General features: G+C 39.4%; 1 protein-coding gene across 3 annotated transcripts; it reads right to left on the bottom strand.

Annotated features, from left to right (window-relative positions):
* Positions 1–847: 847 nt before the first annotated feature.
* On the bottom strand, positions 848–27,457 carry LOC133564518 (SPRY domain-containing SOCS box protein 4-like). 3 transcript variants are annotated; one of them, XM_061918877.1, is made up of 4 exons: positions 27,145–27,457; positions 26,215–26,330; positions 5,098–5,976; positions 848–1,773 (listed from the first exon to the last, which is right to left on the bottom strand). In XM_061918877.1, exons 3-4 carry the CDS (start codon positions 5,804–5,806, stop codon positions 1,646–1,648), a joined length of 837 nt encoding a protein of 278 aa, XP_061774861.1. In that variant the 5' UTR covers positions 5,807–5,976; positions 26,215–26,330; positions 27,145–27,457; the 3' UTR covers positions 848–1,645. The 3 variants fall into 3 exon arrangements, with proteins under 3 accessions (XP_061774861.1, XP_061774859.1, XP_061774860.1); XM_061918875.1 differs by lacking the exon at positions 26,215–26,330; XM_061918876.1 differs by lacking the exons at positions 26,215–26,330; positions 27,145–27,457 and adding an exon at positions 8,784–8,964.
* Positions 27,458–27,995: the final 538 nt, after the last annotated feature.

The following is a 27,995-nucleotide window of genomic DNA, read 5'->3' as shown; positions in this document are numbered from 1 at the left end:
ATACAATGTAAATGATAATGTTAAAAAATGTTGATTAGCTGTGGCCAAACTAAGCACCAATGTAATCATAATTCATATTAATATGATCTGTGTTAGCCCTGCGATGAGGTTGCAACTCGTCCAGAGTGTACACCGCCTTCTGCCCGAGTGCAGCTGGGATAGGCTCTAGTACCCCCTGCCACCCCAAAGGGACAAGCGGTAGAAAAATGGATGGATACATGGATGATGCCTTTAACCCTTTAAAAAGCACTAAACCATTTTTTTTATTAATGCAGTATTTTAACCATTCTAATTACAATGTTAATAATATTATTTTAAATAGATAAAAAAATACATTCTAAATAAAATGGACTCAATATTTGTTGGCAAAAATTGCACTTCAATAAACATAGAACGTCTTGAAATGCAGGATTTTCCCAATTGAAAAAACTGGTTAAGGTGGTTTGTTTTGTTGTCTTTTTTGTTGCCAATTGCAGTTGTATATTTTTTTTGTGTCTCTGGACATTTTAATAATTTTCAATGACATTTATAGCTTTAATTTTCACAAAATCCATTTAATGAATTTAAATGCTTTTAATGACCAGCGAAAATCCTGTTACAGATATAGTAAATAAATGTTTTTCATACACACAAACATTGATTATTTTATGAAATTACATTAAAAGAGGTACTACAATGATGTCAACAAAACTGAATTAGGAAGTTGGTGATGGAACTAAACAACTAATATTTTAGATACTTTTCAAACAAAAACGGTCACATTCTTGGACTGGCTGTATCGCCTTGGCTCGCACGGGCATGTGAAATGGTTTGTTGCTATTTGACGAGCACACAAAGTACAGAGGTGTGAGTTTAGCCAAGTTTATTCTTATTGACATTTGAAAAATCCTAATGGCATGACATGCTTTTGATACCTGCGAGACTAATATGTACAAAAAAGATTTAAAATGAAAACATTGAAAAAGTCTCAATACTTGTAAAAAAAAAAAAAAAAAGAATTTGTGAATAAAAACCCACAATATTAAGACCAGGTAACGATAGAAAAGCAGCATTTAAAACTCCAAAAGGGGGAAAAACTCTTTACAAAGAACAGAAGTGTCAGGTGCTTTTTTTTTTTTGCATTTCTTAAAGTCTTCTTAAAGCAGGCACAATAACAGTTAAAGTGTCACCTTTAGGTTCATCAAGTCATATGCAGTTTGTAAAAAAGTGTGTTCAAGTAGGGGAAACAAAAGGTGACTTCATTTGTAGAAAACCCACAACCATTCATTGAATGCATGTTGTGTACTGTATGCAATACACTACTTACCAGAGCCAAAAGATGTGTGTGTGTGGGTTTTGAGAGTGTTCATAGATTGTCTTCCTTATTTTGTTTCCTCAATCCGTTTCTCATAGGGATGTTTTTCATGTACATCACGCATGACAAATAACATGCTTCCACAATATATGTCAGACTAAACAGTAGCCTCAAGCCACAGTGTTTAAGACATTATGGACAGTCTATTTTTGCATTCATAAACTAGTGTCATCTTCAACCTCTATACATTCTTGTCCGCATCCTCAGCAGATGTCTGAAATTTATTTTTGAGCTCAGTTTGAAGTGTGGTGGTGACAAAAAAACATCTGCCTGTGTGTGTGTGTGTCATAGTCACTGGTACTGGAGGTAGTTCTTGAGAGTTTCAGGCAGTGGCAGCGTGTCGATGTGATGGATTCGCTCCCTACCTAGAGCCAGGCGAGCCGCTCGTCTACATAGTTCCATGAGGGGGAGGGGCTCCGCTGTAAATTAGACAAAGATGGTAAGGGTCCAATCAGGCAGAACCAACTGTTAAGTGTGTGAAGTTTGAACTGACTGACTGATTCTCTGACCAGTGTAAAGTCAGCACGTTTTACCAAGTCTATAAAAGGTTTCGACATAAAAAATTAAATGTATCAATTAAGGATGTAACTATAAACGGTTAGTATTACCGTTTTGTATGATGGAAAAAACTGATTGATTAACTGCACTTTGATAAACTCACAAACTGACTGGCACCAGCTTGATAGCTAACATGAAAACAAGAGACACTAATGGTTATGCTTGTTAAGAAATGACATTTTACAATCTAAACTTATATAAAAGACATTACTGAGTAACTAAGCTAATACATTGTGTACATTTAACCTTCAAGCTGTGCTCTCTTAGAATGGAGTGATGTTTCTATAGGTGGAGGAATAAGACACGGAGGGTTTTTTACGGTGCATTCAAGGACCACTGAAGAGAGTAAGAAGCCACAACGCCAAAATTATTATAAAACAAAAACACGCAAAATAGTGGGCTTTCTAATAGTTTGTCTATTAGTTTTAGTTATTTAAAACAATCTACAGATTTCAGTGCGTGTATAAGTACTTTTAGAGCACATTTAAAAATACAAAGCTAATAATGTAGTTGGTCACAATAACCGTGATGGAATTGTCATATAAAATATAGTATACGCTCAAAACAATTAGATGAATATTCAGACTCAACAAGCTGTTTTTATTAGTATTAGATTAGTATTTAATAGACAAGTAAGTTACCTGCATGTTGGTGTGCATGTATTAATTGGACTTAGTTTGGAAATGTACCTTTGTTAAAAAATTTATGTTCATAATCCAAACAGGATGATTCCTTTTCAATGTTAATATTATTATTTAGTAGTGCACAACAAATGTAAGGTTATGATTGGAGGTTATATGAGGTCATATCGATCAATCTGATAACATGAAAAATAGCTCAGATAGCCAATAAAAAAACCTCTCAATTGAGGCAAGATTAACTGTAGTGTAGCTGGGTTAATGTGGACAAATCGAGTGCGCCTCCTCCTGCCTAAGATTATCGTAAACAATCTTGGTATTGATTGTGTGGGACTTATTCCCAGTTTCAGACAGACATTCTACGCGCTATTTGTACCAAATATTCTAAAGACATTTGAGCTGGAAAAAAACATCCAACTTCAACACATCAATCTTTATAAGCCACCTGAATGCCAGATCACGACAACATTGTTTTGAAAACCTACAAAGATATATGCTTTGTAAAGAAGCTCCAAAGTACAAACTCCTGTTAAATCTCAATTTAAAAAAATACTCGCTACATAAATACACAAGGATGGGAATGAAGATTTACAAAATCAGATAAAAAAATGTAATTCTAAAACACCGCTTTGCACAGTGGCCGCTCCCGAGTGCACATAGGGGGTCTGGGGGCATGCCCCCCTAGAAAAATTTTCAAATCTATGTTAGCTTAGGATGCATTTCCTGCTATTTTGAGTCAAAATCTGTTTTTAATCTTCACCTTCAGTTTGATAGATATATCGAGCCATGCCCAGTTCCGCTTGTTTCTCACGCCCTTATCGATATCTTTCGCTAATGAAGCATTCCTATCTTGAATAAGCTTAACCATGTCTGAAACTGTTTTGTCAATAAAGAAACGTGTTAATTGAGAGCTACTGTGTTTTCTTTCCAGATTAGTCGCCGATAAACACAACCAATATTAACAGAAACGCTCACAATAATTGAGGATCAGGGACTAGATATTGTCAGCAAACGACGCGTGCAGACACCTATAACGGGCAATGTCATTGGTTGATGTTGTCAGCCGATAGTAGAGCTAGCCAATCTGGTGCCTTCACACATTGGCATTATATTTTTTGTGTGAATTCTCTGCCTTGTACTGATAACTAGGTCAACGCAAAGACAAAAACCACGAGTACCTAACCCCCACTATAATTTTCTCCCCGGATTTAAACGATTCACAGAAATGACACTGGCGGTAGGGGTGTAACGGTACACAAAAATTTCGGTTCGGTACGTACCTCGGTTTAGAGGTCACGGTTCGGTTCATTTTCGGTACAGTAAGAAAACAACAAAATATAATTTTTGGGTTATTTATTTACCAAATTTGTAAACAATGGCTTGATCCTTTTAACATTGGGAACACTATAATAATTCTGCCCACGTTAATCCACATTTGACTGCCTCAAGTTGTGGCTGGGATGAAATAAAATGACAACTTTTCTTCTACAGATAAAAAGTGCAACAAACAGTTTCAAGTCAACTCATCATGCTTAATTTATTACAGCATTTGGGAAGCCTGTAGTTGATTTTTATTATGTAAATGTTATATTTTTATCAAGATGTGATAGCAGGGACCCTGCCATTCAAAACCAGGCTGCTATATTACTAAGGATTAATGTAACTATAGCTGAAAAAATAGTCCAGTAGCAATAGGAGAGACTATTCATACCTAAACACCATGGACTTCATGTAGGCTTAATGATGCACTTACATTATTATATCCACTATCAGAGACAGAAACTCTTCATTTAATATAATGTCCTTTTTTGCTGCTTCAACACACCTCAATCAACACTGTCCGTAACACACACACGCACACACCGCAAAATGAGCTAATGTTACGCTAAAAGCTAACTAACCCCCACCTCAAACAGGACTGCGAGTGAGCTGAGATGCAGTTTGTTTCTAGAAGGCCAACGGGCTCATAGTGATGTTTAGAAAGTAGTTGACTTGGAAGTGTTTAGTATAATTTGGTGAGGGTTTGTTGCTCACCTGCTAAACGCCTATCTGCTCGACGCTGAAGCATTGACGAGATGCGCCCTGAATACGCACTGCTGATTGGCTTGTTACCACTACGGTTGTAACCAATCAGATGGTTGTGTGGGAGGGACAATGCTGGGTGCTGTGTACAGACAGACACAGAGGCAGAACGGCGTAGAGCAGCTCGTAAGACTATAGCATAGGCGGCTACGTCATATGTTCGTGTGGAACTCGTTCGGTACTCCTCCGCACCGAACCGGAACCCCTGTACCGAAACGGTTCAATACAAATACACGTACCGTTACACCCCTACCTGGCGGCGCCAAAATCGGCGGAATTCCACGGATCCGCAGAAAATTCCCATCCCTCAATACATTTTGGTTTTTCGGTACGAAAAGCAGGAAGTTATTGGTATTGGCTTGGAAAAAATATTGTGCAACCCTACAAAACAGTATGAAATTTCATTGTAGATACTTGAATGTATGTAGCTTGTAGATGTGTGTCTGTCAGTGTTATGTGACTTACGATCTAGTCCGTTGATGTAGCGAATAGTCACTTCGCAGTGTCCCCACACAGCACTGACGATGGGATACAATCTCTTGCCTTTTAAACCCCTGAATGCTACTCCCAGATATTGTCCATCAACCATGTAGCTCAATGTGCCCTCATCCATATCAAGTATTACTGCCAGGGAGTCTGGGAGAACAAATGACTCGTCTGACTCCAAAAAACAGGGGTATGTGGGTGCTGTCGAAGATGCTGGTTGAGTCTTTCCATCATGGTAGAGTCGGTTTCGACCTAGGTCCCAGCCCCAGGATTCTGAATCGGAGCCCACTAAAGCGGTGTATCCCACTGAGTGTAAAGGTGCTTCAGTTGTGGCCACCCCAACCACAGCGTGAGTGCCTCTCTGTCTGGCTGGCCAATGAATCCTCCAAACGTGGAGGCCTCTGGTGTAGCCCAATTTGCCTCGGATACAGTCTGTGCTCTGTGCCACCGGGTGTCGGTGGAACGTCAGCTTGTCATCCTCTTTAACAAAAACGTTGAGGGACCTATCATCAGGGTTCCAGGCATGGCAGAGTTGTGTCTCAGGACTGGCAAGAGGCATGTCCAGCAGTAAATCCAATCTGGGTGGCCGGCAGAAATCTGGACCTCGTAGTTCACGTTGCACTGGTCGGTATGAGGGCTCTCCATGTTCATCCACTGACTTGATGCTCACAGAGATCTTTTGGCCCATAGTGAGGTCGTTTTAAGGGAATGGGGGACAGGCCAGGGAAAGGGATGGACTAAAGATCCTAATGAGTTAGTGGGAAATCCTAGTGTTAACTCATGGGCGCAAATGAGGCGCCTGTGTGCAAAGATGCAGTTGAACACATAAACCCTCTTCTACCAAGGACGATGTGATTCCTGAAACAGAAATAAGAATAGCAATATTATACTCAAAGAGCTTATCACTTTAATCAAATACAAACAATCTCTTTGCAATTCCAACCCAAGTCTCCTAATGTGTACACATTCAGACATTTGCGACAATTTAGGTATTTCAGAACATTTCTGTTGTTTTGCAGTAAAATATTCATCCGATGAAGTTGAAACATATTGTTTCTGTTCATTCATCCTACATCATTTAGCCATCCACACAACGTACATGTCAATAAGCATCATTCTATTTCGACAGGCGTGTGATTTGAACCTAATGAAAAAGACTGAAAATAAGCCTGGGGTCTGAGGGCCACAGATCAGGCCAGGTCCAGGGTGGGGGGAGAACATCCCCCCAAAGCTTCTGGTTTTTCAGCAATTGAACAGGCAAAAATTTGTATAAAAATAAACCATTTAAATATGTTTTATTGTTTAAAGAAATGAAAAAGGGTCAACGAAGTTTACATAAATACATACCCCACTCATTCAAATGAAACACTATGTCTGTTTCAGTCACGGTGTTATTTAGTCACTAGAGTAATTACAACTTGTGTTCACATCCACAGGAACAACGTGGGTTAGCGTATTCTATACAGGATTTACAACATTACTAGTGGCCACTACACAGCCACAGATGGTTGGTTCATCAAGTTATTTACATCATTTAAACATTACTTTGGTTCATTCACACATTACTTTGATATTTTTGCTTTGATGGCTGTGACATTTCTGAGCAGCTGCATTCTTCTTTTTGTTTCTGCTTTAGTGGATTCTGCCTTGGGTTGTATAGCCAATTTCTGTCTCTTTGACTCCCTCTCCACTTCTAACTGCTCCAAATGCAAAAATCATGCAAAAGTCATAGAGTACAAACTTGTTTATTGTATTAGCTAACTTCCTTTATCTGAATAGCCATTTGTGATTTATAGCATGAAAAAATATACTTTGCAGTCATGTTTATGTTTTAAAATTATTTAACTATTCAATGTCAAAATATAAACAGACACAATGAACAAAATGTCAGCTACTATTTTGTTCTAAAACACCAATGAAAATTAAACGTAGCATTTAGACAGGCTATAGTACAGCAAAAGTCATCAAGTCTGCCACAATCATATGTGTTCTTAAATGTGTATTCCATGTCTTCCATGCCAAGATTGTTTTGATTTTGGCTTACATGGTAAACAACTCAAATGTATGTTTTATCCAGAAGCATATATTTGTACAAATGTGGGCAAGTAGACGCATTGTGGGTTTCCTGGATGTCGCAAACAATGGCTTAAAGAAACATCTAAGTAAGAGAATCCCTCTGCCATCTTCCACTAATATTTTTAAATATATAAATCGCCCGCTTGAATATTCCCTCTTCTCTTCTCCGACTCGCTCGTCGTCATTTGGGATGTGTGTGCCTGTTGTGATTTCCCTTCCTGGTTCGATGACTCGCCCTATCTTGCCTCTAATTGGCCTGTCCATAATGCTTTGCCCTAATCTTAACCAATCGTGACTCATCCTAGTAAACCAACCAACCAATCATGAATGTTCTTATACGTACACCAACCATTCATCATTGATTTTTCCCATTTATTGTGTCCCCTGCCCGTGGAGTTGCTTCGCTACTTAGCTTCGACTTTTAAGTTAATAATTTTTAAATGGGAAAACCGTAGTTTTTACCAATGCAGCCGTAAATCAGAATGCCATCCATCCATCCAATTTCTACCGCTTGTCCCTTTTGGGGTCGCGGGGGGTGCTGGAGCCTATCTCAACTGCATTTGGGCGGAAGGCAGTGTACACTCTGGACAAGTCGCCACCTCATCACAGGTCCAACACAGATAGACAGGGAATGGATTATCAAAAAAACTTACTCATTACAAGAAAACTGTAGTTGTTGGCAGGTATGGCAATGAGACGGATCAAGATTTTAACATACATAGTAGGTCGGAAAAAACTATTTTACAGAGATAAAAAAGACGAATTTCCTACTATAGGATTTTGAAGAATAAATTCTATACCATATTGTAATATATACAATATCAAACTACTTCGAGACCACGCAGATCTTCTAAACAAGTCTGCGCAAATAAACCCTATCACAAATAGCTGAAATTGTTTCTCAAAAAATTCAAAACATTTTTAAAAAGAAAATAAATCGTTCTTAAAACAAATACTTTTTGTGCAGTTGAAGATTTGCCATCCCTTTTGGTTCCCCCTTCTATTTAGCTTTTATACAGTATAAGCCTTGCCCCTGCTGTGTTCCTCAAGCCGCTGGAATCTGTGTAGTTCTTTTAGACTGAGAACAGAACACTGATATATTGTACCTAAGGGAAGCCCAATATTATACAATAGTTATTGAGTTTGTGTTAAGCATATAGGTTGATTCTAGAATAAAACTAAAATACGCCTTCAATAACAAAAAACAACAAATTACTAATTTGAACAAAAATATACTCAAAAACTTTGACTATTTGGCAAAATGTTTAGATTTTTGGTTGTTTGTATTGCTTTCTGTGTATGCAGTGGATATATGATTTTAAGCCTAATTTAGGCTATTTTGTGTAGTTTAAAATCAAAAGATACTTATAACTGTCTATTTGCAAGTTTACCTTTAATTTCAGCAAAACAAGAAGAAATTGCACACATTACAATTATTTGTCATTTCAATGTTCTTATAAAGACCATAGGAACACTGCAGCCCATGCGATCAGTAACATTCTTGCAACAGAGAAATGGGGAACCCAAGAAAATGTCACAAGCTGCAGAAGTCAGGAAGAAGTATCCTGTGAGAAGGGAAAAGGGCTTACCATGAAAGCATTTTACCAGTCAGGCGTCTCTTACACAGAAATGTGAATACACAATCTGAGCTGCCAAGTAAGAGTGGGAATACTTAGTCCTCAGTCTGCAGTCCAAAATGAGGTCAGCACACAGTCAACAGCAATACTATTGTGGGATAGGGCAGAGACAGCGAAGAGTGTTTGTGTGCGTGTGTCTGTTGAGTCAGTAGGTTCCAGCTAGTGACGCAAGAATGGGGAAAAACAGCAAGCCTTCCCAGCTAACACAAGAAAACAGCTGCTGGAAGGAGACAGGCACTCAGGCAAAAGCAAGTGAGTGTGGAGAGGAGGGTTTAGAAAGGAGTTTTCAATTTAAAGCCAAGCAGTGTACAAGCACACACTCCAGAAATGCTATGACTGCAACTGTAAATTAAATTTATAAACTATTTGTTGAATAGTCCAGTCAGAAATTATAGATAGGAAGGTTTTTTTGTCAATAAAGTTTATAAATGAACAGAAATGGCCAAGTGATTTGGCCACCACAATGAAAATGTTCTGGCTCTGCCATTAACCAGTGCCAGATATCGTTGACATTTGACCAATTGAACCACACGCGCAGAGAAAACACTTTTAATAGCTGTATGTCCAAAGCCCGTACTTGTGCTGTACAGTGTTACCCCTACAATTATTAAAAGGCCGCCCTGTCAAAAGCAACTTCAACCACTATAAAAGGTCAAGATGCTTTAATCTATTTTCTTTGGATTTTCTATTGAGCGCCAGATCACAACATAGTAAATTTAGAATACAACTCATACAAAACAGGTTTTAGTAAAACTATATTTTGAGGGTGACTTTGGGTAACAAGGCATAGAAACAAAAAACTGACTGACTGATAATTATTGGGCTGCTATTAGGAATTACATCACACAATGAATGAAAAAAACATTAGAAAATAGCTCTGATAACTGATAAAATATCATTTAAAGAAAGCGCTCTAATGAGGCGGGGTTGATCAAGCGCTCAAGCCTGTCATAAACTTCACATGAGCTCAGACTGTAAGTAAACAAACATGACATCAATCGTGTGGGACTTCTTCACTGATTCAGAGAAAGACTTTTCAAGTGCTATTTGTACCAAACATTCTGCAAGGAGAGAAAAAACATTTCACTTCAACACATCAAACCCTATCAGCTACCTAAAACGCCAGCTTCGCTACAACGCTGTTTTGATCGTCTCAGAAAAGGCCTAATGCTAAAGAAGCTACTCTGAAGCCAGCCACAATGAAAGGCTGAGGGCTTGTTACTTTTACTCAAGCATTTGAAAATTGCAAAACGTTTGTCAGAGATGACCCAAGTGTTAAATACTTTTTTTATTTTATCATAGCAATGATGCCGCTGGACGACCATCCCTAACTCTCATGAAAGACTGGCTTTTGCCAGGATAAATCTCCACAGGTACAGTTTGTACCTCCAGGTATGCACAAACTATAGTGGAAATCTGAATAATAAATACGCCCTGTAACCAGTATTGATCTGGAGAAGCAGGACGTTATTGGCACTACCTCAAACAACTGCACTGTCTACGTTGAATATAAGATATTAAACATTTGAGTTACACAATGTTCCGTAATTCAGGTCACGCTTGTCATTAAGGTGTGATTGTAGATTCCATCGCCAAACCAATTGATAACCACTGTTCAAGAATTATGCTACTTTTTTAAACTAACAGGTATTTCTTTAATCCATACTATAAATATTCCGTTCTCCAATTTCAACATGTCTTATTTGTCAGACAAGGTGTAGAACTGGCTAGACCAGGGGTCGGCAAGCGTCACCTCTCGAGTCACATTCAACATTTTGGGTTGCCGACCCCTCGACTAGACTGACTACAAGAGAACACAGTATATTCAATAAGAAGACAATGAACCTTCTCGAGCTGATTGTTCAAAGTGTTTATTTTTAAAATCGGCTTTAAAATTTTGTCAATGTATTTGTTTTTTGAAAGAATAATCTATAGTGGTTTTCTGGTATTGTACGTACCGCAGTATTTTGGTTTCAAAGTTTTCACAATAATACCCTTACGCTTGACGGTATCAAACAAACTCTTGGGGTGTAGTTTTCTCTGGTGCTTTAGCGTTGGCCGGGTCTGAAAACTACATCTCCCAAAAGCAGGAAGTAAAGTATGTTCGTAGTCGAAAAAAATCTTTTTTGGGGGAGATTTCCTAAAAATATTACATCAAAATCTTTCCATAACTATTTGAGTTATGTTGCTAACAAACAGACAAACCCTGCCGAAAACATAACCTCTTTGGCAGTGGTAAGAAAGTCTGCGTTCTGCAAAGCACTACTTTCCTTTCGAACAATTAGTTTCAAACAATTCCAAGGCGACAGAGTCAGCCAGTCACAGTGAACCGTGCGAAGATAATACCAAAAAAAATCTTCATCGCAGTAAATCTGAAAAAACTGAAAAACTACTTGATAAATCCTCTAATCCATCCACCTATTTTTCCACCATTTGTTTCTCTCGATGTTGCAGGGGGCTGGAGCCTTGCTATCGAGCTGCACTCGGGCGAAAGGCAGCGTACACTCTGGACAAGTCACTACCTCCTAAACTGTCATCCAAAAAATATAGAAGAAGCCCACCATCAGTTTGTGGGCTATTTACATAATTAAAAGTGAAATTATCAGCTAATTTTTTTGGAGAAACAGCATTTTTCCAGACTGACAAACATTTCCACTGTGGAGGACACTGCTTTTTTTTTTTTTTTTTTTTTTAGAAAGTAAATGTTGAAAGACACTTAAGTGAACATTATTGTTTTACACTGGATATTTACATTGGGACTTTAAGGACACGCAACTACAGACCCTCCATCCATTCATTTTCTACCACTTGTCCCTTTCGGGGTTGCGGGAGGTGGTGGAACCTATTTCAGTTGCATTCATTTTTTTTTATATATTTGCTTCAAACAGTAATGTCCCTGCACAACTATTTGTACTTAGAAATGCATTTATGTAGTAATGAATTTGATTACAAAATTTTAGCAATGTATTTGTGTCTTTAATTACAGTGTGTTTATCTTAAACATTCCTGTCACTCCATTTTACACACTATAATATTTTAAACCTTTTTTTTTTTTTTACATATGTCACAATAATAACGTACTGCCTTAACACAGTGATAATATCGTACCATGAAATTTAATACCATTGCATTCCTTGTACTAAACGTAATGACGTTTTGCACATTAAGTACTTGATACAAAGCCATATACATCAGTTGCAGTAAACACCAGCTGCTTTTTGGTCAGGACCTTAAAATATTTAGCAGCCATCCGATCGATCCTGTGTTCCATTAGGTTTCAAAAACTAAGATATTTGTAAGTATATCTGATCACACCACCAGCTATAAAACTTTAGCACTTTTCAATAAAGCCCACATTGGTAATATTTTGGTATGTAAGAAAGGTAAACGGAGGCAAAAGTGAACCATTTTGGGAAGTTTTAAGAAATTCACATCCATGCCAGTCAAAAACTGTGTATGTGTTTTGTTAAAATGGAACTAACTGCACTTTTAGGGAATTTTGCCTATAATTACCAATTCTTAGGTGAGAGAAGTAGCCATATGTTTTTTTATTTTGCATGCACCATAACTCGTAAATAAACGCTAGCAAAAGTCTGCTAATAATGGCGGTAATGAGTTATTTAGTCATTGCGTTTATTGTACCCATTAGGTACTCTAAAAACATCTAAAAACCTAGAAAATAGTAATATTGCTAAGTGCTGAACAATACATACAAACTACGAACATAATAAAACAATCACTTACTGTACAATATCTACTCTCAGGGGAATCCCAAATGATTGGATATTCATATCCTCTCGTTTGGATGAAGAATTAATTAACCTTCATGCAGGTGAATAATAAATAAATTAATAAAATAAACAAAACGTGTGACTTTTTGTGTCTTTCTCACCATCTCTTCTCAGTTTAGGGTCACTAGTTCCTCAGTGTAAGGGCATATGATAACAATATCGCTAATATTTGGCTAATAGTCATGTCATGAGATGTAAATGGAGTATTGTTGGTGTTTTTTGAGCACAACAGAGACCTACCATTAGCTGCTTTTTAGCCACCGACTACTTGCCGTGTATTAAGAATTAGAATGCAAATAAAAGATAAACATATGTGTTCTTCTCTTACATGGAGATTGTGAATAATAAGCAACATTCCAAAAAAGTGCAGTTCCCCTTTAAGAAAAGAAAGTGTGGTGTCACTGGATTCTAATCCAGTTCCAGAAATTAGGTTCTTGGAGATCCGTTTTACATCATCAAAATGACAACTATTAGGGATTTGCATTTTTTTTTTTTTTAAACATACTTTTTTGTTTAAGAAGGAATTAAAAATACGAATGGCCCAAAGTAAAAACAGAGGAAGATGGAACTAGCAAGAACAAGGAGTCCTTGGCCGTTTAGAATAATAATGAGGCTGTGGAATCTCGAGTCATACATTTTTAAGATCACTCATTAAATATTAACAAGAGAAGGGATAGTTCGCCATACGCATACCTGTATATTCTTGTAGTAAATTGGTAGGCAACAGAACATACACTGTAATCCAAAACGAAGTAGGGACACTGCTTTATTAAGATATAGCCCAGTGAAGCCTATTTCACTATTGCAAGTGTAAACAAGTACAATGTGGCATGGAGGGGGTTTGTGACCTTAAATGCTTCCAAACACATAATCCATTAGTGTTAGAAAAACAGGATCATCTGATGGTGTTCTATTCTCAGCAGGGATAGAAGACTGTTCATAATTAGTTCCATCCTTGAGAAAATTTAATCTAAAATAGGTTTCTCTTTAGAAGCCTGCTTAAGCATTAACAAGAAAGTAAACAGAAATGTCAAAGAAGTATAAAGTGACAGCAACAAAACAGCACAAGCATGTACCATATTTCTTAAAATCTACTAGTGAGTCAGAGAGCAGTGTCATGTGGTGGTCGCTTTATAGATTCTCTAATCTGGGGTTGCCAAAGCGAGTCACTCACATGGTTTGCCTTAGTTTTTTCCACGGGTGCCATTCCGAATGCAATTCTCCCATTTATCAGCACTAAGCACAATAGAGAGACCCAATGGCTTAGTGTTTAAACTGTGCAATGCACAATACTGTAGAGAGAGCAGAGGACAACTGTATACATGTGCTAATGTAGGGACGAAAATGACATGTAATCCTGTCAACAATATAAATTACTGTATTTCCTTAACTGCCGCAGGGCATATAGTATGCGCCTGCCTTGAATTACTGCAGGGTCAAACTCGCTTCGCAAAATAATTAGCACAAGCTTAGTATTTCCGCCTGGTCAAACTTGTGACGTCACGACTGACACTTCCCCTGTCATCATTTTCAAAATTGAGGAGGCCGATTACAATACTGGTAATTTGATATCGCATAAAGGGAAGAAGATTAAGAGCTATTCAGTAGCATTTAAGGTCCAAGATTACATCACACTCAAATTTTTACTGCATGCCTTTGGTAAGTGCCGGAGTGAGAAGAGGTTTTAAAATAATTCAATCAATCAATCAATGTTTACTTATACAGCCCTAAATCACTAGTGTCTCAAAGGGCTGCACAAACCACTACGACATCCTCGGTAGGCCCACATAAGGGCAAGGAAAACTCACACCCAGTGGGACGTCGGTGACAATAATGACCCAGTGGGTCGTCGGTGACAATGATGACTATGAGAACCTTGGAGAAGAGGAAAGCAATGGATGTCGAGCGGATCTAACATGATACTGTGAAAGTTCAATCTATAATGGATCCAACACAGTCGCGAGAGTCCAGTCCAAAGCGGATCCAACACAGCAGCGAGAGTCCCGTTCACAGCAGAGCCAGCAGGAAACTATCCCAAGCGGAGGCGGATCAGCAGCGCAGAGATGTCCCCAGCCGATACACAGGCAAGCAGTACATGGCCACCGGATCGGACCGGACCCCCTCCACAAGGGAGAGTGGGACATAGAAGAAAAAGAAAAGAAACGGCAGATCAACTGGTCTAAAAAGGGAATCTATTTAAAGGCTAGAGTATACAAATTAGTTTTAAGGTGAGACTTAAATGCTTCTACTGAGGTGGCATCTCGAACTGTTACCGGGAGGGCATTCCAGAGTACTGGAGCCCGAACGGAAAACGCTCTATAGCCCGCAGACTTTTTTTGGGCTTTGGGAATCACTAATAAGCAGGAGTCCTTTGAACGCAGATTTCTTGCCGGGACATATGGTACAATACAATCGGCAAGATAGGATGGAGCTAGACCGTGTAGTATTTTATACATAAGTAGTAAAACCTTAAAGTCACATCTTAAGTGCACAGGAAGCCAGTGCAGGTAAGCCAGTACAGGCGTGATGTGATCAAACGTTCTTGTTCTTGTCAAAAGTCTAGCAGCCGCATTTTGTACCAACTGTAATCTTTTAATGCTAGACATGGGGAGACCCGAAAATAATATGTTACAGTAGTCGAGGCGAGACGTAACAAACGCATTGATAATGATCTCGGCGTCTTTAGTGGACAAAATGGAGCGAATTTTAGCCATATTACGGAGATGAAAGAAGGCCGTTTTAGTAACGCTTTTAATGTGTGCCTCAAAGGAGAGAGTTGGGTCAAAGATAATACCCAGATTGTTTACCGTGTCGCCTTGTTTAATTGTTTGGTTGTCAAATGTTAGAGTTGTATTATTAAATAGAGTTCGGTGTCTAGCAGGACCGATAATCAGCATTTCCGTTTTTTGGGCGTTGAGTTGCAAAAAGTTAGCGGACATCCATTGTTTAATTTCATTAAGACACGCCTCCAGCTGACTACAATCCGGCGTGTTGGTCAGCTTTAGGGGCATGTAGAGTTGGGTGTCATCAGCATAACAGTGAAAGCTAACACCGTATTTGCGTATGATGTCACCTAGCGGCAGCATGTAGATGCTGAAGAGTGCAGAGCCAAGGACCGAACCCTGGGGAACTCCACACGTTACCTTAACATAGTCCGAGGTCACATTGTTATGGGAGACACACTGCATCCTATCAGTAAGATAAGAGTTAAACCAAGACAGGGCTAAGTCTGACATACCAATTCGTGTTTTGATACGTTCTAATAAAATATTATGATCGACGGTATCGAAAGCAGCGCTAAGCTCGAGGAGCAGCAACATACATGACGCATCAGAATCCATCGTTAGCAATAGATCATTAGTCATTTTTGCGAGGGCTGTCTCCATGGAGTGATTTGCCCTGAAACCGGATTGAAAGGTTTCACATAGATTGTTAGACACTAAGTGTTCATTTAACTGCTCCGCAACAATTTTTTCGAGGATTTTTGAAATAAAAGGAAGGTGAGACACCGGTCGGTAGTTTACCATGAGGTCAGGATCGAGGTTAGGTCTTTTAAGAAGAGGATGAATAACCGCTTTTTTGAATGCTAGGGGAACAGTGCCCGAGGAAAGTGATAAGTTTATAATATTTAGCACTGATGGACCTAATAATACAAAAAGCTCCTTGATCAGTTTCCCAGGAAGAGGGTCAAGTAAACATGTTGTTTGTTTTATTCCATTTACACGTTGTAACAATTCCTCTAATGTTATTTCCTCAAAACGAGAGAAACTATTTTGGAGGGCAGTATCCGCCGTATATACCATCGTATCAGTGTTAATAGAACCCCGTTGTAGCTGGGACGCATTGTCTTTAATCTCCTTTCTAATGACTTCAATTTTCTTACTAAAGAATTGCATAAAGTCATCAGCTGAGTGGGTTGAGCTACTGGAAGGGGTCCCTTGTTGGGTTAGCGATGCTACCGTACTAAACAAAAATTTAGGATCGTTTTTATTACGGTGGATGAGATTTGAGTAATATTTAGCTTTAGCTAAGGTAAGCATGCGTTTATAAGTTATTAAACCATCACTCCATGCTTGATGGTGCACCTCAAGTCAAGTCGTGCGCCATTTGCGTTCCAGCTTTCTACATAATTTCTGAGCTCTAGTTTCTTCTGTAAACCACGGGGTGCGCTTTTTTGGAGCCTTTTTTAACTTTAGCGGTGCTATGTTATCAATGGTTTCGCGCAGGGCGTCGTTAAAGTTGTTAGTGAGGTTATCAATAGAGCCCACATATTTTGGGAATGGTGCCATTACCGAGGGCAGTAGGTCAGCAAGAGTTGTCGTTGTGGCCGTATTAATGTTGCGGCTGCTATAGCAGTTATTATTATTATTAGTTTGACGAACATGCGTCTGAACCTCGAATTTTATAAGGTAATGATCGGACAATACTTTAGTATACGGGAGTATCGTAACTTTGGAAACGGTGATACCCCTGACAAGCACTAGGTCTATCGTATTATCGCTGCGATGCGTGGGTTCATTTATTATTTGTGTGAGACCACAGCTATCAATTATAGTCTGGAGCGCTACGCACGGTGGGTCCGATGGGGTATTCATATGGATATTAAAGTCCCCCATTATGATTATATTATCGGCGTGTGTCACTAGATCAGCAACGAACTCTGAGAATTCATTGATAAAGTCCAAATAGGGCCCTGGGGGGCGGTAGATAACAGCCAGGTGTAGAGGCAGCGGTGTGACAGACCTCATAGTAAGCACCTCAAACGATTTATATTTATTATTTATGTTAGGACTAAGGTTAAAGTTTTCGCTGTATATTAGTGCGACCCCCCCACCCCTTTTAAGCGGACGGGCAATATGCGCATGTGTAAAGTTAGGAGGACATGCCTCATTTAGCGCAAAAAAGTCGTTTGGTTTAAGCCAGGTTTCACTGAGACCGATGACGTTAAGATTGTTGTCTCTGATGATATCATTAACTAACAACGTTTTAGGAGACAATGATCTTATGTTTAAAAAACCTATATTATAGGTAGTCGGCTGTTTTAGGGAATTTTTGATCAAATTATCCGTAGTAGCAATATTAATAATGTTGTGTTTATTATGCCCAGTGCATTCAGTATAATTACGACCATATCTAGGAATTGATACGACGGGAATTTTTCGATTGTTTGAGGGAATAAGCGGTAGAAAATGGATGGATGGATGGATGATTGTTGCTTTGATAAACTGCACGCATCATGGTTAGCCACCTCAGTAACGGGGATTTTCCGATTGTTTGTTTGTTGCTTTGATAAACTGCACGCATCATAGTTAGCCACCTCGGTAAAACACATGTCCAACTCTGAAACACTCAAAGCAGAAAAAATTTGTTCTAATTTAACTGACTCCTTACCCAGACCAGTAGTCTCGCATCGTTTATTTAAATCCGGCTGCAGGATGGAGGGAAGTGGTGTTCTGTGGGGATTAGCCTCCTGCTTTGTTTTTAGCCCCGCTCGACATCCGCGTTTCCGATCACACCGCTGGCGTCTGCTCCGTAGACGGCCCCCGCTGCTAATAGACTCCCCTGCTTCACAGGCCGCTGGATGTAGCCGCCGCAGCACTCCCGTGCTAGTCAGCACGTCCAGCAAGCACGCGTCTATCAGGCCAAAACGGCCCGATATGTCCATATCCAGAAGTGTCTGGCGGTCGTACGTGATCACGGAGTGACCACGATGCGAGCCAGCCATGAAGTCTGCAGAACTGTCCGGCATTTCCGCCAAATGTTCCATCTTTAGCAAGAGCTCCACAGTGTCGCAGCCCGTCCGGGCGCCGCCATCTTGCATCAATTAGCGCATGCTTACTCTTACCGCATGCCTTGGGTAAGCGCAGGAGTGAGAAGAGGTTTTAAATTAATTGGCGCCCAGGCGGCAATTCAAGGAAATACGGTAATTTAGGCCATAAAGTTCTATTACCGTATTTTCCGGGCTATTGAGCGCACCAGTAAATATCACATACACATTCACTAAACATTAGGGAAAAAAATATGTTTTCTATATATTAGCCTGATCAGACTATAAGCCACGTCCAAATACGTTGCGAGATTAGTCATTTTTTTGTTTACGAACGGTGTCTGTAACGCGGCAGTAAAACGGCTGATTAAACATAACAGTAATCATAGTCATGGACCCACTAGCTGTGCAAGCTAGTTCCCCAATAAGCTAAACAGCCAGAGTAATTGTAAACCGTTTTAGTTATATTGGAAAACTTGCAAACGTTGCTTGGAGTGATGAATGAAGAATTCATACGAGTACGTATGAACGGCTAGAAGATGGAACGGCAATTCTACTAAATAGAAGTACACTGTAGCAATTGCAGTGAGCGATCTTGTTCAATAAACAATCAATAAACACCTTTTCTATGTGTTTGTTTTTTTTGTTTTTTTTAACTATTTTCATTATGACCATCAGCCAAAGAAAAATCCGAAAACTAGCGCACCGTTTTATAAGCCGCAGGGTACAAAGTGTAAGAAAAAAGCAGCTGCATATAGTGCGGAATTTGCAGTAGTTTAGAGACCTGTTCTATACGTATCTGTATTGTTACTAAAAATGATGCACATTAGCAAATGGCAATGATGTTATATGTAGCATAATTTAAAAATGGTAAAGTTGACTTTTTAATACGTCTTCAATATCCCAGGCGGGGCCATGTGTTTATTCTGGGTCTTGCATTCCTGGTAATGTAAAATAGTAGTTTTGTAATATTTTTTAAATATAGCTTGCAGGGTACAATGCAGCTGAACAATAAATTAAAATTCAATATTTAAAAACTTTGCTTAATACAACTGGCCCTATGAACAGTATGTAATTCAGGAAATTCCATGACAACAGTCTTTCAACAATTGAATTTGCAATGTAGAAAAAAAAAATACTGGACAACCATGTTTTATTTGAGAGATCTACTCATCAAGTTTGTATGTATTAAAAAAACAAAAAAACAAAACACAAAGCACTGGTACAGCAGTTTTTAGCAAAAAGTATATAAAACCGAACTTGATTCACTGTGTCAGGGTTTCTCCTACATGTAAAGGATCGTGGCGCAACGCCACGGCAAGATTACTGCCACCAAACCTTCAAAATATATTTTTTATTTTCTATTTTTAACATAAAAAATGTTTAGTGATATATTGTATGAATGGATATATATTTTTTGTACCACCAAACTTAATAAACGGATACAAATTATTAACAAAAAAAACACAATGAAAATAATTATGCTAATAATAGTGACAAAAATACAGTTAAATAACAATAGCATTAAGGTAAAAAAAAAAAATTCAGTTTTTCCGTTATATTTGTTGTATTACAGTGCATTTCTGCTTGTCCAACATCATGGTATTTACCTTTTTTTTTCCCCTTCACTACTTTTGTTTTACCTCTGTTTTTGAAATGGAGCTGTTCCGTGCCATTTATGTTGCGATATGTATAGGTTGCCATAACATTCTGTGTATGCAGCTAGGGGCTAGCATTTAGCACATGGAGTAGCTGTAAAGTCAAGAAGTAAACAGTTAATTAAGACAATAATTAGATCACTTGTTTATTGATACATCAACACATGACACTCAAGAACATAATGTTGTTTTTGGTTGTCTCGGTTGTGGAGCAACAAACCAATCAGTATATAACGCTACAGCAGCAAGACAATCACTTCATTCTGAGACGAAAACATTTAGTCCCTGCTCCACAACCAAAGTATAGCTGACGTCAAAGACATGCATAAATAGGATAATTTCAATCCGAATTTCGTAAGAACTGTTTTCATGCGCTACGATCCGAATGACTACGGGCGTAAACCACAAGTCTTAGTCAGAATGAAATTTTGATCCGAAAATATGTTTGAGTCAGAATATTCCGAATGGCATGTTTATATGAAGCATTTTTATTCATGTTAGGCTTTTATTCCGTTTAATTGTATCCATGTGCACATTGACTGTTTGGGTGTTTTCCATGGTGGTGTTGACATCTCTTTTCCTTCCTACCTTGACATCTGGGGGGATTATAATTAGAGGAAGGTTAAATTTGAAATAAAAAATGTTAACATTTATTCTATTTTTCTCCTGGTCCATATGTCATATAAAACATCAACTACCGATATTGAACAATTTAAAAAACTTATATTGTGATACAGTTTTCAGTCGTATCGCCCAGCCCTATCCTGAAATCAACTATTCCTGAATTAGAATTAGATAAGACTTTATTCATCACACAACGGGGTAATGGTGTTGTTGCAGTGCAGATACAGAAAGCAAGGCACCAGCATACACTAAGACCCTGTCTACATTAAGCCGGATAACTCATTAAATGAATAATTATATAACCTAAGCCCCATTTTGGCCACACTAAATCGTTTAAGGTTCCCCTCCTTGGATAATGTTTTACAACCTCCGGCTCTTAGCTTTGTATGGACTCATTGATTCTTTACAAACTGAGTCCGGAGAGGAAGTGAGGCCAGAAAGACTGTGCCCGACACAGGACGTGATGTCAGAAATAATGCGCCACAGCCAGCTTCCTAATAAAGCTGTTTCTTAACTCGGAACCAACCACTGGAAATATGGAAGCGAGTTATCCAGACATGCTTGTGTTTTTCCTTCTGTCTGTAAAGACGCTTGTGGAAATCACACATGAATACCTTAAGAGAAAGCGATTGCAGCTATTTGGGATACAACACTTCTCAGACGCCAAGAGAACTTTGGAATGTCCAGGTCAGCTGTTATCCTACTTACCGAAAAACTTTGTCCGTTTGTCGAAGGAGAGACAACGAGAAGGCGGGCTCCCGTGGATGTGATAAAAAAGGTAGCATGTGCTTTGTATTACCTGGCCATCGAGGAAACTACGGAAAATGGCGAATGTTTTTGGACTGGCAAAGCAGACTGTATCAGTTATTGTCCGCCATGTTTGTCGCGGACTCAATGTCGAGGTCCAGAGTATATAAAGTCACCAAAAACGAACAGACAATGAAGGTGTAGACAAAAGAATGAGTGTCCTGACCAGATATCTAGATCCCTAGATTGATTGATGTAAAATGTTCTTTATCACATTGTCTAAGTGTCTAATAAAGATTTTATGAATTTATGGTGGCTCAGGTGTGATTTACTACAATAGGTCACCACAGCACACTCGATTACAGTTAATTGAAATACCACCACACTGGATATTGTTCAGATAAGTTACACTTAAGAACTTGCACACAAAGCAACACTGGAGGTGTCTATGACATGCGCATTTTATGTTACCATTCAGTGGTCAATTGTACGGAATATGCAATCTACTAATACAAGTCTCAATCAATCAATCAATCAAAGGTTTTGTTGTGCCGGTGGACGGAGAGGGTTTTAAACGACCATTGCGTGTGTGTGGACACAGATATGGTTAGGTGGGATTTACCTTGGATAACCTTAGTGTAGAAGGGACCTAAGGCACATCCCCCTCCATATCATCCTGTGTTGCCGGATGTGCACTTTCAAAAGGTCCATTGCAATGTGGGAGAACTTTAAATCCAAAACAATAATCTTTACACATGTTGGACTAATGATACAATCCAAAATACGATATACAGTGGGGCAAAAAAGTATTTAGTCAGCCACCGATTGTCCAAGTTCTCCCACTTAAAATGACGACAGAGGTCTGTAATTTTCATCATAGGTTCACTTCAACTGTGAGAGACAGAATGTGAAAAGAAATCCAGGAATTCACGTTGTAGGAATTTTAAATAATTTATTTGTAAAGTATGGTGGAAAATAAGTATTTGGTCAACCATTCAAAGCTCTCACTGATGGAAGGAGGTTTTGGCTCAAAATCTCACGATACATGGCCTCATTCATTCTTTCTTATCCCCCCCGCAGAAAAACAGCCCCAAAACATGATGTTTCCACCCCCATGCTTCACAGTAGGTGTGGTGTTCCTGGGATGCAACTCAGTATTCTTCTTCCTCCAAACAGGACGAGTTGAGTTTATACCAAAAAGTTCTATTTTGGTTTCATTTGACCACATGACATTTTCCCAATCCTCTGCTGTATCATCCAGGTATCCATTTTGGTATAAACTCAATTCGTTGTGTTTGGAGGAAGAAGAATTCTGAGTTGCATCCCAAGAACACCATAACTCCTTTGAAGCATGGGGGTGGAACATCATGCTTTGGGGCTGTTTTTCTGCTAAGGAGACAGGACGATTGATCCGTGTTAAAGGGGAACATTATCACCAGACTTATGTAAACGTCAATATATACCTTGATGGTGCAGAAAATAGACCATATGTTTCTTTAACCGATTTCCGAACTCTAAATGGGTGAATTTTGGCGAATTAAACGCCTTTCTGTTTATTGCTCTGGTGGCGAGGACGTCAGAATGTGACGTCACCGAGGTAATACTGCCACCATTTTCTTTTTCTACACATTACACACACGGGTCTCAGCCCTGTTATTTTCCGTTTTTCCGACTATTTTTTGGAACCTTGGAGACATCATGCCTCGTCGGTGTGTTGTCGGAGGGTGTAACAACACTAACAGGGAGGGATTCAAGTTGCACCGAAGATGCGAAAGTGTCTGCCGCCAGACCCCCATTGAATGTGCCAGAGTGTCTCCACATTTGACCGGCGATGACAGACAAGGCACAGAGATGTATGGATAACCTGCAGATGCATTTGCAACGATAAAGTCAATGAAATCACAAAGGTGAGTTTTGTTGTTGACTTATGTGCTAATCAGACATATTTGGTTGCAGCGTGACTGCCAACTAATCGATGCTAACATGCTACGCTAATCGATACTAACATGCTATGCTAATTGATGCTAACATGCTATTTACCGGCGATGACAGACATGGCACAGAGATGTATGGACAACCTGCAGATGCATTTGCAATGATAAAGTCAACAAAATCACAAAGGTGAGTTTTGTTGATGTTGACTTATGTGCTAATCAGACATATTTGGTCGCGGCGTGACTGCCAGCTAATCGATGCTAACATGCTATTTACCGGCAGTGCTAAAGCAGACATGGCACAGAGATGTATGGATAACCTGCAGATGCATTTGCAACTATATTACGTTTAATGCGAAAAAACACTTATCAATCGACGGATTTAAGTTGCTCCATTATCACAAAATGCGAAAGTCCTGATCGTTTGGTCCGCACATTTTATCGGCGATGTTAACGCAGCTAATCGGCCATACTATGGCTATGAATAGCGTCAATAGCTATTCGCTCAATAGCTTCAGTTTCTTCTTCAATACTTTCATACTCCAACCACCTGTTTCAATACATGTGTAATCTGTTGAATCGCTTAAGCTGCTGAAATCCGAGTCTGAATCCGAGCTAATGTCACTATATCTTGCTGTGGTATTTCCATTGTTTGTTTACATTGGCAGCACTGTGTGACGTCACAGGAAAATGGATAGTGGTTTTGAAAATAGCGAAAAAAAGGCACTTTAAAGCTTTATTTAGGGATATTCCGGGACCGGTAAACATTTTTTAAAAACTTCAAAAAATACAACAAGCCACTGGGAACTGATTTTTATTGTTTTTAAGCCTTTTAAAATTGTCATAATGTTCCCCTTTAAGGAAAGAATGAATGGGGCCATGTATTGTGAGATTTTGAGCCAAAACCTCCTTCCATCAGTGAGAGCTTTGAATGGTTGACCAAATACTTATGTTCCACCATAATTTACAAATAAATTATTTAAAATTCCTACAATGTGAATTCCTGGATTTTTTTTTCACATTCTGTCTCTCACAGTTGAAGTGTACCTATGATGAAAATTACAGACCTCTTTCATCATTTTAAGTGGGAGAACTTGCACAATGGGTGGCTGACTAAATACTTTTGCCACACTGTATTTACTGTACATACAAAAGGTCCTAAAGCACCCACCTTGTTTTTGAAACAAGCATTGACTCTCTTATGAAAGCCAAATATTAAATACATTAATTTGGAGGGATGACTTGGACATTAATTTGTTGATAATACTAAAAGGGAGAATAGGACATTACAAGTTTTTTGGGCTGCTTGACATGCACTTTCAAAAAGTTTATTCCAATGAAGGAGCACTTTCAATTCAAAACAATGATTTTTACACATGTTGGACTATTCACACAATCCATCCATCTTCTTCCGCTTACCCGGGGGCAGCAGCCTAAGCAAGGAAGCCCAGACTTCCCTCTCCCCAGCCACTTTGTCTAGCTCTTCTCGGGGGATCCCGAGGCGTTCCCGGGCCAGCCGGGAGACATAGTCTTCCCAACGTGTTTCCTGGGTCTACCCCGTGGCCTCCTACAGGTTGGACGTGCCCTAAACACCTCCCTAGGGAGGCGTTCGGGTGGCATCCTGACCAGATGCCTGAACCACCTTATCTGGCTCCTCTCGATGTGGAGGAGCAGCTGCTTTCCTTTGAGTTCCTCCCGGATGACAGAGCTTCTCACCCTATCTCTAACGGAGAGGCCCGCCACACGGCGGAGAAAACTCATTTCGGCTGCTTGTACCCGTGATCTTATCCTTTCGGTCATGACCCAAAGCTCATGACCATAGGTGAGGATGGGAACGTAGATCGACCGGTAAATTCAGAGCTTTGCCTTCCGGCTCAGCTCCTTCTTCACCACAACGGATCGATACAACGTCCGCATTACTGAAGACGCCGCACCAATTCGCCTGTCGATCTCACGATCCACTCTTCCCCCACTCGTGAACAAGACTTCTAGGTACTTGAACTCCTCCACTTGGGGCAGGGTCTCCTCCCGAACCCGGAGATGGCACTCCACCCTTTTCCGGGAGAGAACCATGGACTTGGGCTTGGAGATGCTGATTTTCATTCCGATCGCTTCACACTCGGCTGCGAACCAATCAAGTGAGAGCTAGAGATGCTATATATTTACTGAACATATAAAAGGTTCCAAAGCACCCACCTTGTTATGAGTCAAGCATTGACTCTCTTATGAAAGCCAAATATTAAGTACATGTATTAGGAGGGCTGACTTAAACATGAATTGGTTGCAAATATTAAAAGGGAGAAGAGGACATTACCATTTTTTTGGGGCTAGTACTCACTTCCTTTGCCCTTAAAGGTCTACTGAAACCCACTACTACCGACCACACAGTCTGATAGTTTAAATATCAATGATGAAATATTAACATTGCAAAACATGCCAATACGGCCGGTTTACTTTACTAAATTACAATTTTAAATTTCCCGAGAGGTATCCCGTTGAAAACGTTGCGGATTGATGACGCGTATGATGCGTGCATGTGACGTTATTGGTTGGAGCGGACATTTTATCTCAGCACCACTCACTCAAAGTCGTCCAATTTAATCGCATTATACACAGTATTCTGGACATCTGTGTTGCTGAATCTTTTGCAATTTGTTCAATTAATAATGGAGACTATAAAGAAGAATGCTGTTGGTGGAAAGCGGTGGATTGCAGCTGCCTTTAGCAACACAAACAGTCGGTGTTTCTTTGTTTGTTGTGAGGCTTTAATATGGAACAGAGCGGTCAAGCGAACATGTTTCTCTACCACATGTCAACCGGCAGGTTTCAGTGAGAAAATTGTGGTAATAAGTTGGCTCTTACCGTAAACATGAGCGGAGCTTGACGTTCTTCCTGCAGCCGTCAAAGAGGCAGCTGTGACTTTCTTGGCTCCTCCATGGCTTCACTCAGAGACACTGGCGGTCACCACACCCCTCCGACTATGAAGTATGAATTTATAATCTCACTAAAACACTAGTAACACAATAAGATAAGGGATTTTCCAGAATTATCCTAGTAAATGTGTCTAATAACATCTGAATTGCTCCTGCCCTCGTCTTTTTTTCCCTTTTTTTTCCTAGTCCTTTACTCTCACTTTCCTCATCCACAAATCTTTCTTCCTCGCTCCAATTAACGGGGAAATTGTCGCTTTCTCGGTCAGAAACGCTCGCGCTGCTGGTGTCTATGATTTTAAACAATGTGAGGATGTGAGGAGCTCTACAACCAATGACGTCACGCGCACATCGTCTGCTACTTCCGGTAAAGGCAGGGCTTTTTTATTAACGACCAAAAGTTGCGAACTTTATCGTTGATGTTCTCTACTAAATCCTTTCAGCAAAAATATGGCAATATCGCGAAATGATCAAGTATGACACATAGAATGGACCTGCTATCCCCGTTTATATAAGAACATCTCATTTCAGTAGGCCTTTAAAAACAAATACACAAGCCCTGTAATTATGCGAATAGGCATCTTGTTAAAGTATCTACATGCAAATAGTACGCTCCCAAATTTAAACATCAGAAAATGTATTAGAGTCGGTTAGTTTAAAAAAACAAAACAAAGGAATTATTACTAAAATTACATGATCGTGCAATGAAGTTTGGTAATGGCTGCCGAGAATTCGAGGCAATCCCTGTACTCGAGGAAAAAAACAAAGTTTGGAGGAAATAATTTGGTTCACAGCGATATAGTAAAAAAAAAAGTTGACACAGACAGAGTATGTACATTTTAAACAGAAAGAATAAACTTACCATAAATCGACGTTTCCCTCTAGAAGGCAGCGGGGCTCGGAAGAAGTCGCCACAACACGGACGAGCTTCCCCGTTGCTCAACAAAACCAACAAGTCACAACACGCCCAAAGTTAAATTTAAAAAAATACCGAGTCTTGAAATAAACGTTAAAGGCACTTCGTAACATACAAACTAGACGGACAATTTAGTGATAATTCATGGTCTTTCTTTGTTCTCGATGGCCTCAGTCTGCTGTGTGGAAATATTATCACCGTCCATGTGTCTCTTCCTGCCGCTGATTGGCTGCCGGCGAGGGACTCCTCAAAGGTGACTGCTGTAAAGATAGCCGTAGTTCACACGTTTTGGTTCCTGTCCAGGTTCTTTACAACGTTAAGGATGCTCATATGGTGACTGTATTTTTTTCTTTAATATCTTCCCTGTATGCACTCAACGTGTAATTCAACAAGTGTTCACTGAATGTTTTAAATTATTTTATTCATTTATTTATCCTAGGATGGTACATCGTGCAGACTATTATTTTGTAGGTATCACGCTTGATTTCCGGTTACAAGCTGCTTGAAGCAGGGCGGAAGTAATATGTAGGAGTGGGCAATACTGCAAATTTTGGTATCGATCCAACATAAAGTAAATACAATGTTTCAAGTTCGGATCACCAATAATAATACTTTTTACATTAAATGTTCTTAAGATCTTTAAATTATTGTTATTTTGTTGATCATGATTATAATCAGAAGGACAATCCCTTCCCCAATTTTCAGTTTCGCAATATACCGTATTTGCCGCCGGGGCGCTAATTAATTTAAAACGTCCTCCCACTCCTGCCCTTACCAAAGGCATGCGGTAAAAGTAA

The sequence above is a fragment of the Nerophis ophidion genome, linkage group LG13, assembly GCF_033978795.1.
Source record: "Nerophis ophidion isolate RoL-2023_Sa linkage group LG13, RoL_Noph_v1.0, whole genome shotgun sequence".
NCBI classification, from domain to species: domain Eukaryota; kingdom Metazoa; phylum Chordata; class Actinopteri; order Syngnathiformes; family Syngnathidae; genus Nerophis; species Nerophis ophidion.
The sequence above is the reverse complement of the archived record's forward strand: the minus strand, read 5'-3'. Positions and strand labels throughout refer to the sequence as shown.

What these genes read in the sequence shown, in the direction of transcription:
- LOC133564518 (XM_061918877.1), bottom strand. Translation starts at nt 5,806, where the DNA reads ATGGGCCAAAAGATCTCTGTGAGCATCAAGTCAGTGGATGAACATGGA. An exon ending in CTACATCAACGGACTAGATC is followed by an intron (nt 1,774 to 5,097) that starts GTAAGTCACATA and finishes TCTAATTTACAG; the next exon opens with CGGAGCCCCTCCCCCTCATG.